This window comes from Haemorhous mexicanus, chromosome 2 (assembly GCF_027477595.1).
Source record: "Haemorhous mexicanus isolate bHaeMex1 chromosome 2, bHaeMex1.pri, whole genome shotgun sequence".
NCBI lineage: Eukaryota > Metazoa > Chordata > Aves > Passeriformes > Fringillidae > Haemorhous > Haemorhous mexicanus.
In genome coordinates this window covers 648745-667456 of record NC_082342.1, presented here as the reverse complement: position 1 = coordinate 667456, position 18712 = coordinate 648745, and the positions used below count along the sequence as shown (strand labels likewise).

General features: G+C 48.6%; 1 protein-coding gene across 3 annotated transcripts in view; it reads left to right on the top strand.

Moving 5' to 3' along the window:
• The window catches only part of GRIK1 (glutamate ionotropic receptor kainate type subunit 1), a 104957-nt gene that overhangs the window by 37092 nt on the left and 49153 nt on the right, over positions 1-18712 (top strand). For all 3 annotated transcript variants that reach the window (XR_009489814.1, XM_059870960.1, XM_059870970.1), the window contains exons 2-3: positions 12260-12427; positions 15888-16145. Coding sequence is in view for 2 of the 3 variants with exons in the window: in XM_059870960.1 (XP_059726943.1) it covers positions 12260-12427; positions 15888-16145 (426 nt within the window). In the remaining variant the exon portion in view is untranslated. The remainder of the gene's footprint in view (positions 1-12259; positions 12428-15887; positions 16146-18712) is intronic.

Sequence of the window (18712 nt, the reverse complement as noted above, 5' to 3'; positions counted from 1 at the left end):
ATGCTGTGTTTTAAATAAAAGGACAAACCTTTGGTCTCTCCATTTCCTCCTTGCTGGAAAGCTGCATCAGCAATCTTCCAAAGGCTTGAAATGTGGAAAACACTTTATTTTCATTTCTGCCAATTCCACTGGTTTTCACATGGTTCTCACATCTGTCCATTTTCAGCACAGGAAAAAAGAGGGAGAAAATGAATTAATTTAAGTTTGCATTGCTATTGTACAACCCTCCTGATTTTTAATGTTTAATTTGATGGATGTCATGGGGCAGGTTGAGTAAAGTTCATGTCACAATTTCCCAAGTTCATCTGGATTTAGGTAGGGCATGTGGCAAGATTCCTTCCATGGCAGAAGCAGCATGAAATTCATTTTTACATCTTGGTGTAAAAAATGCCCAACGTCCACATAAGGAGATTTTAAAGATCTCCACCCCTTTGCAAAGATCCCAGGAGCTCACCAGAAAACACCTGCAAAAACAAGCAGTGGATTGAGGCAGCAGGAGTTTGCCAGTCAGAAACTTCTGGATGATATCTTTAATTTTCTCCTGCTCTTCATTTCTTGCCAGCTCTCACACATTGATCGAAATGCGTTAAGGACCAGCAGCAATTTCTTATATTAATAAGCTAACTCGGCTCCCTGCTGCAGCTTGATTGAACAAAAATGAGCTCTAAATGCCTAATAATGTACTTTTACTGCCTTTTCTAGAACTCAAACCTTCAGTCTAGCTCTGCTCACAGTTTTGGGGAAGGAATTTCCCGGGTATCCCTCTGCAGAGCCGTCCTGGCTCCAGCAGATCAGCACTCCCACCCAGTCTGGAGTCATCTGGGAATTAAAGGGTGCCCTTGTTTCCCTTTTCTGAAACAGTTTAGTGTTTCAGAGATTTCATTTGCTGCAGTGGATATGAAGGCAATGGTTCCTCTCAGGAAATGCTCAGTATTTTGTGCAGGGGAGATGAAATAATCATCAGGGAGCAAAGAGGAATCAGAATGAAGCTTTACACAATATCCACACGCAGAAAAGTGTGAAATTTCACACTTCCACGTTCTAACTCTTTTATTTAAAGAAGCTCAGTGTTTGTTCTCCTCTCAAACCCATTTAGCTGATTTCTATTTAATGCTCCCTCAGATCCCAGGTGGTTTTCTGTACAAGTTTCACTGAGCAAGAGGTTTCTGATGCTGCACAGAGCTCAAGCTGGCTCCCTTCCCCTCAGGAAAAGCAACATTTCCAGAATGTTCCCAGGCTATCAAGGAGTGCAGATCTCCTCTGCAGGGGCTGGGTTGGTAAGAAAAAGGGTTCTTGGGAGGTTTGGAGTGCCCAAGGAAGGGCTGGAGGTGGCACTCAGTGCTCTGGGCTGGGGACAGGGTGGGCATGGGGCACAGCTAGGACTGGGTGATCCTGGAGGGCTTTTCCAGCCTCAGTGGCCCTGGGATTCTCTGATAATGGAATCAGCACTGCTTCAGTGTCCCTGAGCCTTTTCCAGGGGAAATGGCACGCTCATTCTGTCACTGACCCTCAGCTCTCCCTGATTTCACCAGCATTCCTGCCAGAGCAGGCAGTGCTGGGCTGTCCAAAGGCCAGGGAAGTTCATGGAATGCCCTTCCATAGGGATCAAACCCCACCCTCACCCCAGGCAGCACCAGGGGGGCTGGGCACTCGCCTCCCACTCATTCCAGCTGGGGCTGCAGGGGCTCTGTGGCTGCTGGACCTGGGCTGGGGTTTGCCATGGGGTTTGTGACATCCCAGGGAAGGGCCTGGCAGCTGCAGCCCCCACGGAGCTCAGGCTGGCACCAGATCCCATGGGGACACTTCTGAACCCACAGGGGCTCTGTGGCTGCTGGACCTGGGCTGGGGTTTGCCATGGGGTTTGTGACATCCCAGGGAAGCCCCTGGCAGCTGCAGCCCCCACTGAGCTCAGGCTGCCCCAGATCCCATGGGGACACTTCTGAACCCACAGGGGCTCTGTGGCTGCTGGACCCCAGGCTGGGGTTTGCCATGGGGTTTGTGACACCCCAGGGAAGCCCCTGGCAGCTGCAGCCCCCACTGAGCTCAGGCTGGCACCAGATCCCACGGGGACACTTCTGTGGCTGCTGGACCTGGGCTGGGGTTTGCCATGGGGTTTGTGACACCCCAGGGAAGCCCCTGGCAGCTGCAGCCCCCACGGAGCTCAGGCTGCCCCAGATCCCACGGGGACACTTCTGAACCCACAGATTCCCTCACTCAGCAGCTCTTGATGAACCCTGAGACACAGAGGAATGGAGAAGGTTCCCAAGGGGTGGGTGGCCAGTTCTTCCTAATTCTCATGGGAACAGCTATCCAAAACCTGTTGCCAAGGTGGCTTGAAGAACTGCAGGCGTCACAATTAAACAAATGAATAAAAATCAAGTACCAGGATAGGGTGATTTTGCTGTGGCACCTGGCTCCCCAGCAGGTTGTGCTTGCTCTGGGACGTGGCTGAACAAGTGCACAGGGACACAGAGCGTGGCAGGAGCCCCCAGCTGAGATCCTGCAGGACACAAATGGAATGCAGGCAGCGGATGATCCTCGGCTGAGCACAAGCTGCAGGGTAAAACATAAGCTTCAATCAACTCTTGGAAATCATTTGAGCCCAATGCCATAAGTGCCTTAAATGAAATCCCTCTCCAGAGCAGCCAATCTAAATCATTAGACATATGTCACGTAGTGAGCCCTAATCACCCAGAGTTGTGTACACAGCCTCCCATTTACAGAGGGGTGGCTTGCAGAGGGTAATTTGACCATTTTCACTGTTCTGTGTCCCAGCAAACACAGAGTGGGAGCAAGGCAGGTGGTGTCACATCACGCTGTGGCACGCAGCACTCTGCCAGCAGCTCTCCTGCCCCACTGCAGCCTCCCCTCTTGTCTGAGCTCCCGGGCCAGCATTCACTGCTGCTCCAGGATTTCAGAAAGTTCCAGGCCAGGCAGGAGCAGCAGAGGATCTCCAAGCTGCTCAGTTCCACGCCCTTACCCCAAAAGGGAGCCCAGCCAGTTCTGCCAAAAAACAGAAACCCGTTCAAATGTGTTCATGGAATACCCTGAGTGGGAAGTCTGACACACAGCGAGGAAAACTGAGCAAGGAAAAATAGCAGCTGCATTTTTAATTTTGTTTTGAAATTTAAGTTGTTCAATCAGGAGGTTGGTGGTAACACATGGAAATGATGGCCATTATGTGCCATCATTTTTTTCATCAGTTATGGAAATATTTAATTGGATTGAAGCCATCTTTGCACACTGTACTAATTACAGTTTCCTCTTCAGGGCAAGGGTATTTTATGGGCTTTTGATGGAAATTATGAGGCTAAAAATAACCCCTACAATATTTATGCCCAGTAGCATAAACTTTCATGTTTTAAAAATATGAGTAACAATTTAGCATCTCAGATATTCACCTTTTGGGGCCTGGAGATATTCTATCAGTTTTTCAGATAATTGTCTTTTTCTTTGTTTAATTTTTTTATTAATTTTTTAACACAGTTTTAACCTCTGGGTAAAATTACCCAGGATTTTCCTGCCTGTTTTTTCAAAGTACACATCTAACTTCCCTATCCAGAAGTGTAATAATTACAGCTAAAAAGACCTTTAATATAATAAATGCAATAACTGTAACTACTATCCTAATTGCTGCCAATAATTCCTGATAAAGCTGTTCCCAGTGAGGCTGCTGCAGGGGAATGTCTCAATCCAAGTGTGATTTGTGGTGAAGGACATTCTAAGTTCTCTTTTGAGAGAATCTTTACAAGGAGGAAGCATTCCTAGAGTTGTTTGGGTTCCCATGCCATATTTCTCCTGGAGCTGTGTAATTTAGCACTCGATGTACAGTTGTCATCAGGTGCAGCAGTGTTTTGTTTACACTTGGTGCTTTAATATTTGCAAATGTAGACATTGAATAAGGCATTCTTCAGACTCAAATGGCCCTCAGAAGATGGAGGAATAGAAATGTTCCAGATTGATAATTACCAGGGAAGCTTTGAACGGCAGGCACCTCCAGTAAGTGTCTGTTCAAGAGCCAGCCATCATTATGATGAGGAGATGTGGCAGCTCAGAGCACAGGTGCTGATTAAACATCCCTGATAAGAGTGGATCTGTTGGAAAATCTGCACCCCCCACCCTTTAGAGCGTGGTCTCCCATGAGCTCCTCAGACATTACACTTCCAGGGCTGGAAATGTACCTTGGCTTTCCTTAAAACAGCTGCTGCTGAGGCTGCAAGGGGAATAATGGAGGATGGCAGCCTGTTTTCTCTCTGTCCCTTCCTGATACCCGAGGAATTAAGGATGGAACTGCATTAATGGCACTTAGAGGGAGGCAGAATAATGATGCAGCAGCATGGGGAAAATAAGCTGCTGTAAGGTTTAAAGAAAATCCTGAGCAAAACCTGCACATTCCCTCATGTCCCCCAGACACAAAATGTGTGTCTGGAGCTTCAGGAGAATCAAAGCCATGGATCCATGGCTGGAAACCTGGTAACATTTGGGTTTAAGTCCTTCCTCCATGCCAAGGAAACCTAAAGGGGGGGATTTATTTCTTATCATGAAAACCAATCAAATCACTTATGTCTCTTCACAGTTTTTATCATTTTTAAACTTCAGGTTTATCCTTTCTTAATGCCAGGCCTGGCACAATCTGGGGAGAAGGAAGGATGGGGACAGTCACAGGCAAAGCCCTCTCCAGCTGAGTGATTTGAAGCCTTTTCCCCAGAGCCAGAGGAGTGACCCAGCCTCAGAGAAATCTTCCATCAGCAATTGTTGGGATGGAAGGCAAAGCCAGAATTCCCCATGGCCTCGTGCAGAGGGCGTGCCAGCAGGAGCTGCTGTCGTTTGGGATCCCTAATGTTTGAACTCCTGATCAGGACAAGGTGTTTGCATGGTTCAAAGAGCCAGGTGTGCCCAGCAGTTTCCACATGGGGGATCTGCTGCAGCCCTTGGCTGCCAGGCATCCCCCATGGCCATCATTCCTGGCGGGATGGGCAGCTCTGCCTTCAGGGCAGCTGGAACAGCTGGAATTCAGAAACACAGCAGCCAAAGACCAAAGTTGGAGCTTAAAATGTCCCCCCTGCCAACTTTAACCTCCCTCCAGCACCTCCTCCCTGGCAGGGATGTACTTTGGGACAGTCTGTGATCTGATTTATCCATGCTTTTCCAGGATAAACTCGGATTTCTTCAGCTTTAATAAAGACCTTAGGTTCCTAAGCATCTTAGAGATAATAGTGCTTAATGGGCACTCAGGAAAAGACAGACTGTGTCATTTTTAAAGATATAACCCTGACATTTATGCACAAAAATGCTGTTTGCTAAATAGTGCTCATTTCAAAGCACTGTCTTGGATTTTGAAATGCCTTTCTATTCCTGGCTAACAGCTGGAGAAAAATGGCTCTTCCTGAAGCAGTTCCACTGCAAATGCAAGCTCCCAACTGCTCTGCAGTGGGGCCAGCTTCCCTCCCCTCAGGGCTCCTCTCTGGAGCAGCTTTCCAGGGCTCTCTCGAGTGAAAGTCTCTGTTTCCAAGGCTCACCTGCTGTCAGAGTGCAGAAAAGCCTGCACTTATTGCTGCTTTCTGGGAGTGTCACCTCCTGCAGCCACTGCACAGGACAGTGTAAAGCACTTTCTGTAAGCTATCCTCCTCATTTAACCAGGTGTCTGTGTCAAAGCAGTGGCAGAAGCCCCTCTGAATTCAGTTTGCCTTGCTGTTGTTCAGGGGTCTCTATGGCTTCCTATGGCTTGAGGTTTCCTCAAGTGTAAGGTACCATTGCTTTGTATCTGCCCAAAAAAATCTCACTGTATTTGTCAGCTATTGAATACTTGTGAGATGGGCTCAGATTAAAGCAGTAAACAAAAATTCCAGCAGTGCCATCAGTCTCTCAGTCTTCATCCCACCAGCTTGCTTTCCACTCTCCTCATCTGCTTTTTATTTCTGCCAAATTCTTTTCCCCTTCCTTTACTCCTTAATATAAGCATTGATTTTGTTGTTGTTGTTGGTTTTTTTTGGTTTGGGTTGGGGTTTTTTTGTGATTGCTCCTTCCTCTCTGTTTTCCTGTAGCCCCTCAATTTCCAGCAGCAGCCTGCAGTCCTGCACATGGCCAGCAGTGAATGTGCCAGCATGTCTGGGTGTCTCAGAGGGAAACCCTCTCACTCAGACACTCAGGCAAAGCAGGCCTGTGAAGCAGGGCTCTGAAAGACTCACAAAGGCAGGAGAAAGGAAGTTTCTTTTCCAGAGGGACTATTTAAGCTGTTACAGCGTGGTGGGAGGAATGCTCAGCCATGAGGGAATTTGATCAAACCCTGCTGGAATCAGGAGAAACGTTTGGAACAGCCCACAACCCATGGCATAGTGCAGGCAGAGGGAAAGAAAAAATGTAAAGGAGAAAGGCAACAGTTTTAAAACTTCCTATCAAATTGAGAGCTTGCACCTCGAAAATCATGCTTTAGTTCCTGCCTGGTGTTGCAAGAGATACCTAAATCAGGTCAACCAGATTTTTTTGCTGTTAGTAAAAAGAAGAAGTTCATTACTTAGAAATTCTGAAACACGAATCATGCCAATTGTGCCTTTGGGAACTATCTCCACTTGCAAGCTGAAGTGAAATAAATCCCATTGGAAAAGGCAGATCCTTGTATCTTAATAAGCTCAACTTTTTCTATATATACATACACACTTGTATTTTTATCCCCCTGCTTTGCAAAGGATCAAATCAGGGCTGGGTGCACCTTTCTGGAGTGCAGATAATTATAAAAACCTGCCCTGGCACTCACGGGGGATTTTTTGGGTGGAGAGATACTTTATCATTTTATTTAGCCCAAAGTGGGATTTGTAGCAGTTTGATCACTGGTCATTCAGCACCATCCATGCTGCATGAAAAGGGCAGAAAGGCTGAGTACCTCTGAGAGTTCAGCCAAAAAAAAAAAAAAAAAATCAAGCAAAATTTGAGCAGCCTTGTTGCAGCTGGGGGCAAAACCTTCACAAAAGCAGCTGGAATAAAACCACATCTGGAACATGGAGCTGGGTTTTGGATAGGCAGTTTGGAGCAGAGGAGATTCCAAATGTGACAAATGGGCAGGGACCTTGCTATAAACAAGCCTAGTCTTAAAAATAAATCCCATTTGCTGAGTTTGACACTTGGGGCTCATCCCCTCCCTGGTCAGGGTTTGGGTCCTGAGCCTGCCCCAGGTTTCAGCTGCCCACAGCCATAGAAAGGAGAATTAAACCAGAGCCAGCCCTGCATTTATTGCATTTTAAAATTCCTCTGTTTGGCTGCAAATTTCTTACAGTCTTGAGAAGCTTGCAATCTACAGGGACAGGGAGTTATTGGGGTAAGGGAGGCAGAAATCCAGGGGGGCTCCCGAGTGGGGATTTTGCCTTTCCATGCTCAGCACCTTTCCCTGGGGATCCTGATGGCTGGAAACAAGGAGGGGAAGGTGCAGGAAGGCCAGGGCAGGGCCCTGGGGCTCTGTTTGAGAGCCCCCTAAAAGCAGGAGCCCCCAGATGGGTGCTGGGTTCCAGGGGGCAGTGATGCCGGAGCTGGCAGGGGCAGGGCAGTGACAGTGACAGTGACAGTGACATGTGGCAGGGTGGAGCCCGGCAGGGGAGCTGGGGGCGGGCTGGCCAGGACCCAGCCTGGGGAATGCGGACATCAGGGATGCCAGGGCAGGGCCAGGGGCTCGGAGAGGGTGGGAGTGGGCTGGAACAGAGCACAGTGCATGGAAGGCTTCCAGAGCAGCTTTGGAGCAGGTTGGACGGGCAGTGGTGGTGGGAGCGCGGCTCTCAGCTCCGGGGTGTGTGAAATGAGGATGTAATAGCTCCTGCTCCGGGGGCTGGGCAGGCTCAGCCAGTGCCCAGAATGCTGATGGGCTCAGGGTGGGCTCTGCCAGCCGCACAGCCCTGTGCTCCAGCTCCAGGAGAGCCTGGGGGGCAAACCCTCTGCAGCCTGCAGGATGTGCGACTGCCAGTTGCAATAGTGCTTGCTGCAGGGCTGGGGCTGGTCACCGTCCTTCCTGAGAAGCTCCTAGTGCACATCCACAGAGCAGAGAGCTCGGGGGTGCTGTCTGGAGCCAACTTCCAGATGACCTTACACTGTCAGAGAGGTGACTTTGCAAAGGAAGGTGCTGCTAAACCGTGAGCAATGCTTATTTTCTGGGCAGATGAGTGTGGTGAGTGCACAGGTAGTGCCTCCCAGCTGGACACCACATGGCACAGGAGGATCTGTCCTTTGATAACTGATAAGGATGGAAAAATATGCTTGGAGGGAGTTCCCAGGAGCAGGTGTTTTAGTGCAAGTGGAGCTCTGTCAGAGGAATCATCTGGAGACAAACATCTTCCTCAGCACTGCTTTGCTGTGCCCTGCTCCCTTTTGAGCCTTCTTTGTGCCCTTGAGCCCCGCTGAGTGCCTGTGATCAGACCCCTCCGGAATCCACATCCCTGACAAAGAGCCCGAGGGCAAACCCTGTGCTCACTCGGCTTCTTGAATCCCCTCCATTACCCTGGCACCAGCAGCAGCACAGAGCTCACAGCCATTCGGATTTTAGCTCTCCTTTCCCTTCAGTGACTGCCAGGTGGGTTTTAATGAGTTCTCATGCACCTCCCGGGGTTCCCTGGGGAAGGAGGGGAGGCTGCTGGGAGCAGAGTCCCTGCAGGAGATGGATGTCCAGGTGTTTGTGGGAGCCCTGCTGGCAAAGCACCTGCCAGTGCTGGCACTGGGCTGCCTCGGGGAGCTGTGGCTGGCTCCCAGCTCGGGAGGGAGCAGCAGCCAGCAGGGCCTGTGCTTCCACACGGCTGCTTCCATGTGCTCACACTCAGCCCGGGAAAATTCCTCCTCTGAGCCAGGACAGCACCAACCATGCACAAACAGGGGTTTATCCTCAACTAGAGAGAGTCACAAACTGTAAAATCCCCCCTTGGGAATGGATTCAGCCCTGAGCTTTGCTGAAACTCCCCCAGTCCCTGATGACTCCTTGAAATGGAAATATTTGCTTGCCTGGGAGAGCTGGAGGAGCTTTTCCAGGTGTGCCTGCTGAAGTGTGCTGTGCAGTTGTGACATGTTCCTTGCTGTGGGGATTTTTGTGCTCAGAGAGTGAATGGAGCTGATGCTGTCACTGACTCACTCACGGGGCTCAGCCCCTTTTGGCAGAGCAGAGCAGCTGGACCCAGGCTGTCATTCCCTCTTACTTTCCACTGCTAAATTCCAAGGAGGGGCAGATATTGTTTTTTGCCTTCATCATGAAGGAAATCACGTTACAAATGATGTGCTGTAAGTGAAAAGTCAGGTCTGGCACTGAGCAGGACTCAGCAGCCTTTGGTTTGCTGTGCAGGATTCACTCTCTGACTGAGGGAGGAGGGAGCTGAAAGGGAGGACTCCAAAATGTACAGGTTTTCCTACCTAAGTGCTACCAGCAGCCAGTGCTTGTTTTCACACTCAGCAATAGCAGTTTCATTCCTGGAACATCGTTTATGTTGAGTTAACATCGATTTCTTCTTCCTTCCTTCCTTCCTTCCTTCCTTCCTTCCTTCCTTCCTTCCTCCCCTTGTAGAATGCCGTGCTTAATTTGTTTTTAAAATGTTATACAGTTATTACTTTATTCTAATGGATCATCTGACAAACTGGTTCTTCATCAAACTCGTCACTTACTCTGCTATTTTTCTTTTAACCTGGACCTTACAATAAATTCTGAGCTTGGCTGTCAGTCCTCGGCAGAAGAAGGAGAAGAGACTATTTATGGGATTGCTGGATTTCATTAGGGATGTAAGGATGAAAATGCTCCAGCACAGCTTGTTTGTGATGCAGATTTATCCAGTCATTCAGCTCCTTTTTAGCAGCTGAATGGGCCTGAAGAGAAGAATCAAGCTCAAATAGGTACAGCCCCAGCCTGTTTAATGCAACATCCCCTGGCTCTGCCACAGTGAGGGATTACTGCCTCCATAAACTCCCTCCTGGGCTCTGTCCATGGCTGGCCGTGGGACTGGATGAGGTCCCCTCCAACCCAAACCATTCCATGGTTTTCTCCAGGGGATCTCACCAGCAAATAAAGCCTGCAGTCCTGGGTGCTCTCCTGCTCTGTTCGTGTGGGCAAAAGGAACATGGAAGTGTGTGCAGAGCTTTGTTTCCTCAGAAAACACATCCACACAACTTCCCCTCCTTCCCTCCCTGCCCTCCTGCTGCCCACTGAGCTGGCACTCTTCTCCAAAAGGAAAAAACCTGCAGAATTCTGCTAATGAAGTATAAATAGTTCCTGGTTATACATCATTAATTCAAATTAATCTTCATTTAATAGGCAGTTGATTAGAGGGATGGAAATGGTTCTGGCCCTAGAATGAGGAAGTGCTTGTGTACATCCAGGTATGAAGGTTGCCTCAAGGGTGGTTGGATGAAGTAGTTTTAATTAATTAAAAAAAAAAAAAGAAGAAGCAGAAAGTGATGGAATGCGCAGTAATAATTTCTGAGGTGGAAGGGATTTTTGCCAAGATCAAATGGCAAAATACCCATCCTATTGGGAGTGGGGAGGGATTGTGGACACCCTTATTTCCAGGTTATCTCAGGCTGTACCTTGTACCTGTGACATCCACCCTCCCTGACGGAGCAATGCTCTGCTGCTTCCAGCAGGGATTCCAGGAAAACTCAGCAGTGGAACCTCTCTGGCCCAGCCCAGGCTGGCATTGCAGCTGCCTGGAAACAATTGTCTTCCTTGGGTGAAATGAGGGAGAGATTATTGAATTTAACCACTAAACTTGCTGGGATCATAGCTGGGATGAGGAATTACAGGATTGGATCTGAAAGGACAGGCTTTAGATTTTTTTCCCTTCAGGTGATCTGGAGTTTGCAGCTCTGGAAAATCCTGCTGACTTTTAGCATTCCACTCAATGTTTTGGTTCCAAATCCTGCACTTAGGCTGGTTTTTGGGCTGGTTTTGTGTATCACAAGCTTTTGTAATCACTGGGATGTTTTCTGAGGAAGAGGGAAGAAGTCTTTAAGGTTCTGATACCTGCACATTGCACATGAGAAATCCACGGTGTGTACAAGAAAATTGCTGAAGGTGACAGATTGTTTAAGGCACGTCCAGGCATTGCTCTGTGTGGGTTCAGGAGAAAAACAATGCTGTTTATTCCAGGGATAATATTACCAGAGTGGGGTTGGTAGCCTCCAGGGTCTTTATTGCTGGATTTAAATTCAAACCAGGTTTTGATTCCAGTGTGTTCCCATTTCTGATGGTCAGCTAATGACTGCACGGTTCCTACATGGGTGACATCAAAACTGCAGGAGGTTGCAGCTCATGAGCTGAAGGCATTCAGATACCCAGAAATTACAGAGAGAGGGGCCTCAAATTTTACATGGGGAAATGGGGAAATATGTAAGTGAGAAATCCAAAGTATTCTCCAGTGACTTGCACTAAATGAGTAAATTATACTTGCAAAATCAAGCACTGAAGCTGGAGATTGCTGTTTAGAGGAGCTATTTTTTAAAATCAGCTGTGTGTGCAGTGCATTCCTCAAATCCCACTGCCCCTGGAGAGTGGGAATATGCTGTTGGCATAATAAGGTCTCTAGAGGCTGGAGAGAGTGGCCATCCCAGGCTGCTGTGGCCTTGAGACACCTTCCCCATCCCAGAACACCCTCCAGGGAAGAGCGTTGCACTTCCTAAATGTGGGTTATTTACAGTCCTCTTTTGGAAAGCTTGCTGGTGTCCACAGGTTCAGCTCCTTTTTCTTGGAAAAAAGCAAAAATCTTCCCCTGTCCCTGAGCAAACAGCAATGACCAACAGTGCTGCCTGGGGTTTAGGAGAAAGCAGAGGGAGCACAGAGCTCTGGGGGGACTCTCAGTCCGCTTTCTCCCAAGCTCCTCAGTGGATCTTGGACTGCCAGGGTGTGCAGAAACACCTCAGCAAACACCCACGTGTCCAGGTTCCATCTCCAAAGGGGGATTAGACTGCAGCAGGGAGAACAAGGCCCATGCCCATCCCTGGTTTCGTTAGAAAGGAGCTGCACAGAAGTTTTCACAAGCATTTAACACGTTCCTCTGCAAAGGCTGGATGATAAACAGGCGTCATCTTCCCCAGGTGTTTGTGGAGCAGCATTCATAATTCTGAGTTAACCCCAGTGCCACAGCAGATAAAAACCAACCATCCACCCTGCTCGTGCTGCAGTGCTTTGGACAGCATTGGGTTTTCCTAGATGAGCACTCAGAAATTATAGCTCATGATTCATTTTTCCTTGTTTCTGTGCGGCAATGAAGAGGTGAATAATGCTTCCCATTTATCTCTGTTCCAACAGGAGGGATATTCGAAACTGTGGAAAATGAACCTGTTAATATTGAAGAATTGGCGTTCAAGTTTGCTGTCACCAACATTAACAGGAACAGAACACTGATGCCTAATACCACATTAACCTATGACATCCAGAGAATTAACCTTTTCGATAGCTTTGAAGCCTCAAGGAGAGGTAAATATCTCAATTACTGTGTCAGTTACATCCCTGGTTTGTACTTTATTCCTTTCCCCAGCCTGATCTCCTTTTCTGCTCTGCTTGTATCATGTGTACCATAAAATTCATCTTTCAAAGGTGCTTGAACTAAGACTCAAGCTGGGCTTGGACCTGTCATGTGCTTTCTGAATAACCCCTACATCCTGTCTGCATGCTAAGAGCCCCAGATGGCAGGTGGCAAGTCCAAGCCATTTTTCTGTCCAAAACATAGATTTGCCACCTGGAATTCTGCAGAAAAATGATCACAGACTCACAGCCAGCACAGTGGGATGTCACAATCCATAATTAGCACAGATACCCATTATTGGAAAATTATTTCTACTGCCTTTTAAAGACCAGAGGCCAGTAGCCCCCCTGCCCTGAAATAGTAATGCACAGTGGCCTGGAAACAGAAATAAGTTTCTCTGTTATAAACAACTGTAAGAATTGGAGTGGTCAAGTGTGGAAAGTTTTTTTGCCTCTTCTTTTTTTTTTTTTTTTTTCCTGAGAAGTTAAAATATGGCCTAATTTACTCCCATCTAATTGACCTGCAGGCCAAAACAGAGAGGGGTAATAAGTCACAACTGTCCTTAAGCTCCATGTGTTCCCTGGCCTCTAGGAACCAAGCTCAAAGTTTGATAAAATGCTGTAAAGAGCAGCCCAGTTCCTGGAACTGGATTTGCTGGAAAATAGAAATGCCTCACTTCAGAAACCAGGCCAGTGAGCCTGGTGACCTTTCAAACACCTGCACTACCAAGATTTCCTCGTGCCACTTCAGTTTCTTAGTAAGAGTGGAGAAAAGGAGAATCATTCCAAAGAACATAGAAAGGAGCTTTAAATGGCTTTGTTTGCATTCTTTTTCAGTTATCAGGTGTGTGCTGGAGCCATATGCTGTAGAATCTCAAGCATGGTGGATTTATAATCCATATAATCCAGGCTGATACAGTATTTCAGATTCCCTGTAGAGTGAGAATCTCTTCTGTGACTGTTGTGAAAGTGCCTCCTCCATTTACTATGTAGGAAGTTGCTCATGTACATGCAAAAACTCACACAGACAGCAGTAATTTCTTCTCATCATGAATTATTGAAGTTATTTATGGAATTTGCACGTTCAACCTGTGATGCTTTAGAAAGGCTTCTGAATTAAACCTGGAAAGCCTGTGCACTTCATGCTGTCTGTGAAACACTCATTTGTAGAATGGAAACAGAAAATAATTGATTTTCTGTCATATTCTATTACAGTCAGAGAGCTCAATACGAATTTAAAGAAACTCAGCTCATTGTGGAAGTTGGTGTATGCAATATTTCCCTCAATCAGAGCAATTTCTAAACTTCCCACCCTCACAAGGAGAGCAGCCCTGCAGCTCAGAGCAGGGCTTTGTCTCAGTCGGGAGCCGCGTTAAAAACACTGGCAGTAAATTTTACCAGTGGACAGAAATAACTGATATTACTGCATCTCCTGTCTGTCAGCCTGCAAAGACATGGCAGAGAAAGAAAAAGGCAGAGACAGCTCCAGGCAGGGTTCTTGAGGCTGAGATATGGGCACAGGAGAAGGAAAGCTTTGTTGATGTATTTGGCTGGTTTGGAGGGGGATAAAATGTCAGTGTGTGAGTTCTTTATTTCCCTGAGCTGTTACCTGGGGCTTTGGGCACTCCTGCCTGCTCTGTAAACACAGATTATGGAGGGCAGTGAATCGTGGTGCCCTTTGCTGCTCGTGTCCCTGCAGCTGCCTGGAATGAGAGCAGCCACACAGGCAGAAAGGTGCCAGTCCCAGGGGGATGGATCCCTGGAGAGCCTGCTGTGGCTGCAGGGATCTATTACCTGTGCTCTGCTGTGGAACTTCATTGCTGAGGCATTCCTGTGGCAGGCAGAGAGCCCCTGGTTCCTCTGGGACAGAGCCATTCTGAGAAAGGCAGCTCAGGAGTCCGTGTGATCTGCAAGGCAACGAGCAGAGAAGGCTTTATTTGCAGCAAGCAAGGTCAAGGGTATAAAGCTGATCAGTAAAGCCATTTTCAGAACCACAATCAGACCAGGATCACTGAGGCTGGAAAAGCCCTCCCAGCCCATGGAGTCCCTCCCAGCTGTGCCCAATGCCCACTTTGTCCCCAGCCCAGGGCCCTTTACCCTCTAAACCACCCCTGAACACCTCAGGAACCACTGGCACATCCCTGGGTGGGTCTGGGAGCGGCGCAATGCTCTGTTCTCATTGGAGGTGGTGGGGATGGAGGATGGATGGAGGGATGGATGGATGGATAGATGGATGGATGGATGGATGGATGGATGGATGGATGGATGGATGGATGGATGGAGGATGAATGGATGGAAGGATGGAAGGATGGATGGATGGATGGATGATGGATGGATGGGTGGATGGATGGATGGATGGAGGATGAATGGATGGATGGATGGATGGATTATGGATGGAGGGATGGATGGATGGATGGATGGATGGATGGATGGATGGATGATGGAAGGATGGATGGATGGATGGATGGGTGGATGATGGAAGGATGGATGGATGGATGGATGGATGGATGGATGGATGGATGGATGATGGAGGGATGGATGATGGATGGATGGATGGATGGATGGATGGATGGATGGATGGTGGATGGATGGATGGATGGAAGGATGGAAGGATGGATGGATGGATGGATGGATGGATGGATGGATGATGGAGGGATGGATGATGGATGGATGGATGGATGGATGGGTGGATGGATGGATGGATGGATGATGGATGGATGGATGGATGGATGGATGGATGGATGGATGATGGATGATGGATGGATGGATGGATGGATGGATGATGGATGGATGGATGGATGGATGGATGGATGGATGGATGATGGATGGATGGATGGATGGATGGATGATGGATGATGGATGATGGATGGATGGATGGATGGAGGGATGGATGGATGATGGAGGGATGGATGGACGATGGATGGATGGATGGATGGATGGATGGATGATGGATGGATGGATGGATGGATGGATGGATGGATGGATGGATGATGGATAGATGGAGGGATGGATGGATGGAAGGATGGATGATGGATGGATGGTTGGATGGATGGATGGATGGATGGATGGATGATGGATGGATGGATGGATGGATGGATGGATGGATGGATGATGGATGATGGATGGATGGATGATGGATGGATGGATGGATGATGGATGGATGGATGGACGGATGGATGATGGATGGATGGATGGATGGATGGATGGATGATGGATGGATGGATGGAGGGATGGATGGATGATGGAGGGATGGATGGACGATGGATGGATGGATGGATGGATGGATGGATGGATGGATGATGGATGATGGATGGAAGGATGGATGGAAGGATGGAGGATAGCCGCCCTCAGTGAGCACCCCCAGGCCCTTGCTGTCACCCACTAAGAGCGGCTGTGCCCTCCTGTGCCCCAGCCTGTGACCAGCTGGCCCTGGGCGTGGCGGCGCTGTTCGGGCCGGCGCACAGCTCGTCGGTCAGCGCCGTGCAGTCCATCTGCAACGCCCTGGAGGTGCCCCACATCCAGACCCGCTGGAAGCACCCCACCGTGGACAACAGGGACGCCTTCTACATCAACCTGTACCCCGACTACGCCGCCATCAGCAGGGCCGTCCTGGACCTCGTGCTCTACTTCAACTGGAAAATCGTCACCGTGGTCTACGAGGACAGCACGGGTGAGTGCTGCTGGCTGCTCCTGCCAGACCCCACCAGACCTGGGGCAGCTCACTCTGCCATGCCCTCTGCAGCTTTCCTGGCTCACAGGGGAAAAACCCCTGTCCTGCTGCTGCCATGGCCTTTGGAAAGCTGCTCACTTCACCTGACCATGGGAAGGAGTCCCTGGGGTTTGAATAGTCAATCCCATTTTGCTTCCTGGTTGTGGAACCCATAACACAGCTTCAAACTGATTCCAGAATCCCAAAATCTGGAGATCACCCAGTCCAATCCCCCTGCCAAGTCAGGGTCACCTGGAGCAGGTGACACAGAACTCTCCAGGTGTGTTTGGGATGTCCCCAGAGATGGAGATCCAGGCCCGCCCCGGGCAGCTGTTCCAGGGCTCTGCTCCCTCCATGGACAGAAGTTCTTCCTCAGGCTGAGGTGGAACTCATTGTGTTTCAGTTCATGGCCACTGCTCCTCATCCTGTCCCTGGCACCACTGAGCAGTGTGGCCCCATCCTGTGACAGCCTTGGGGATATTTGTGAGGACTGATGGGGTATCTGTGTGCATTGATGGATCCCCTCTCAGCCTTCCCTTCCCCACACTGACCAGGTCCAGCTCCCACAGCCTCTCCTCACAAGAGAGCTGCTCCAGACCCCTCATTCTCTCTGTGGACCCCACTGGACATTCTCCAGTAGCTCCTGGATAAATCTTCTAGACAGAATAGAAAGAAGGAGAGGTCTTTTCCAGCCCACCCCGTAACCAAATTGGCATTCCAAATCACCAAGTGCTGTGTACCTGCTCAGCAGCAAAAAAGCCTGATATTAAAGAGATTTCATTTGCAGAGATATTTACAAAGTAAATTAATCATCAATCATCTTATTAACTCAGAGTCAGGAAAGTAAACATGTCAACTTTGATCAGTATAAATAGTCCTTGGATTTGGGGTTAGAGTGACGCCAGTTAACTCAAGCTGTTGTATTCTTCATCCCTAATGTTTGACATCATTACACCACAAGAAATAAAAACACCTTGGCCAGGTTGGATGGGGCTCAGAGCACCCAGGAGGTGTCCCTGCCCAGGGCAGGGGGTGGCACTGGATGGGCTCAGGGGGTCAGGCTTTTGCCATGTCCTCCAGAAAAACAGCTGCAGTTCTTTGCACTGCTGCTTTGGCTTCTCCAGGACACACACTGGGCTCCATTTCCAGTTTGTGTGGCAGCAGGAAGCAGTGGGAAGTGCAAGGTCCCAGTCTCATGGGACCAAAGGAGATATTTTAAGGCACACAGTAATTTCTTCCCCCAAAAAGGAGAGGGAAGTGGGTCAGCAAATCCTTAAGTTTTTTTGCTTTTCACCACACTTGCACTGAAGTACTTTTCGGTGCTGGGAAGACAAACACCAGTTCTCAGTGCGAGGTGAGGATGAGATGAAGGCTTCCCGGACTCCTCCTCCCACATCTCCTTTCCCCTCCTGGAGGTGCCATCCCAGGCACTGCACCCGGGCTGCAGCTTCCCAGCCAGGTGACCCCAGCCCCTTTGTCAGTGAGCGCTGGGAGCCCATTCCCATCAGAATCAGCTCCAGTGGTCTCCTGTTCCTCAGCTGGCTCCTGGCCAGGCCCAGCTCCCGGTGCTTGCAGCATTTCCAGCTGAATGCTCATCATGTTTCATTTTCTCTATTGATTGTTGGTACTAGAAAACCTGCAAGGAGCAGGCCTGGCCCCTTGAGTGAAAGCCAGCAGCCCTCGAACCTCAGAGGGAAGAGGGAGCTTTGTCTTGCCTTAGATGTGCCACTCAACCCCAAACTCACACCCCACGCAAATATTATCCTCTCTCCCAGCAGGAGAGGCAAGAGCTCCTTCATTTTAATAATTTGTTTGATTTTTGTCCAAGAAGTGCTCCTTGCCTGTGTTCTCTCTCTCTCTATGCATAATTTTAAGGCAGCCTTTTACTTCCCCTCGGCAGGAGATCAGGAATTTTTTGTGGGTGAATTGCATTCGTGGATAATGCGAGGCTGTAATCACACACCTCAAAGAGCTCTTAACTATCTTCCCTCGGTTTTGGAGGCAGTGCAAATTACACAGGAGTGCTGAATTGGCCAGTGGAGCTGCAGTGTGTTTAAACACTTGGACAAGGCTCTGGCTGAGCTCCACTGACTTCAGCTGAGGCATGTAAAGCTGTGCCAGCCGAACACCGAGTCTGAGAAATCGCCCGTGTTTGAGGATGTAGAACTGCATCCCAGAAGATCCTGTAAGAACTCACAGCTGCTGAGTGACACCAGGCAGGAAAGTTAGGAGGAGGTTTCCTCAATTTTACCTTCTTGCTGTTTGGTATTGGAATAATAATGAGCTGCACAGGAAGAAGCCTTATTTGCTTTACATGTCTCAGTTTAAACATACTACAGTATGTTTATATTGTATTACATCAATGCAAACATATCCTGTAGTCAACCAGTTAAAAACACCCTTCAAAATATTTAGAAGCCAAGTATAAACATGGGAATGAAAAGCTTTAATAATATTAGCTAGGAAGCTGGCAAATATGGAACTAGCAGTTATCCTTAGGGAGTGTGGAGTGTGAGAGTACCCTGAGT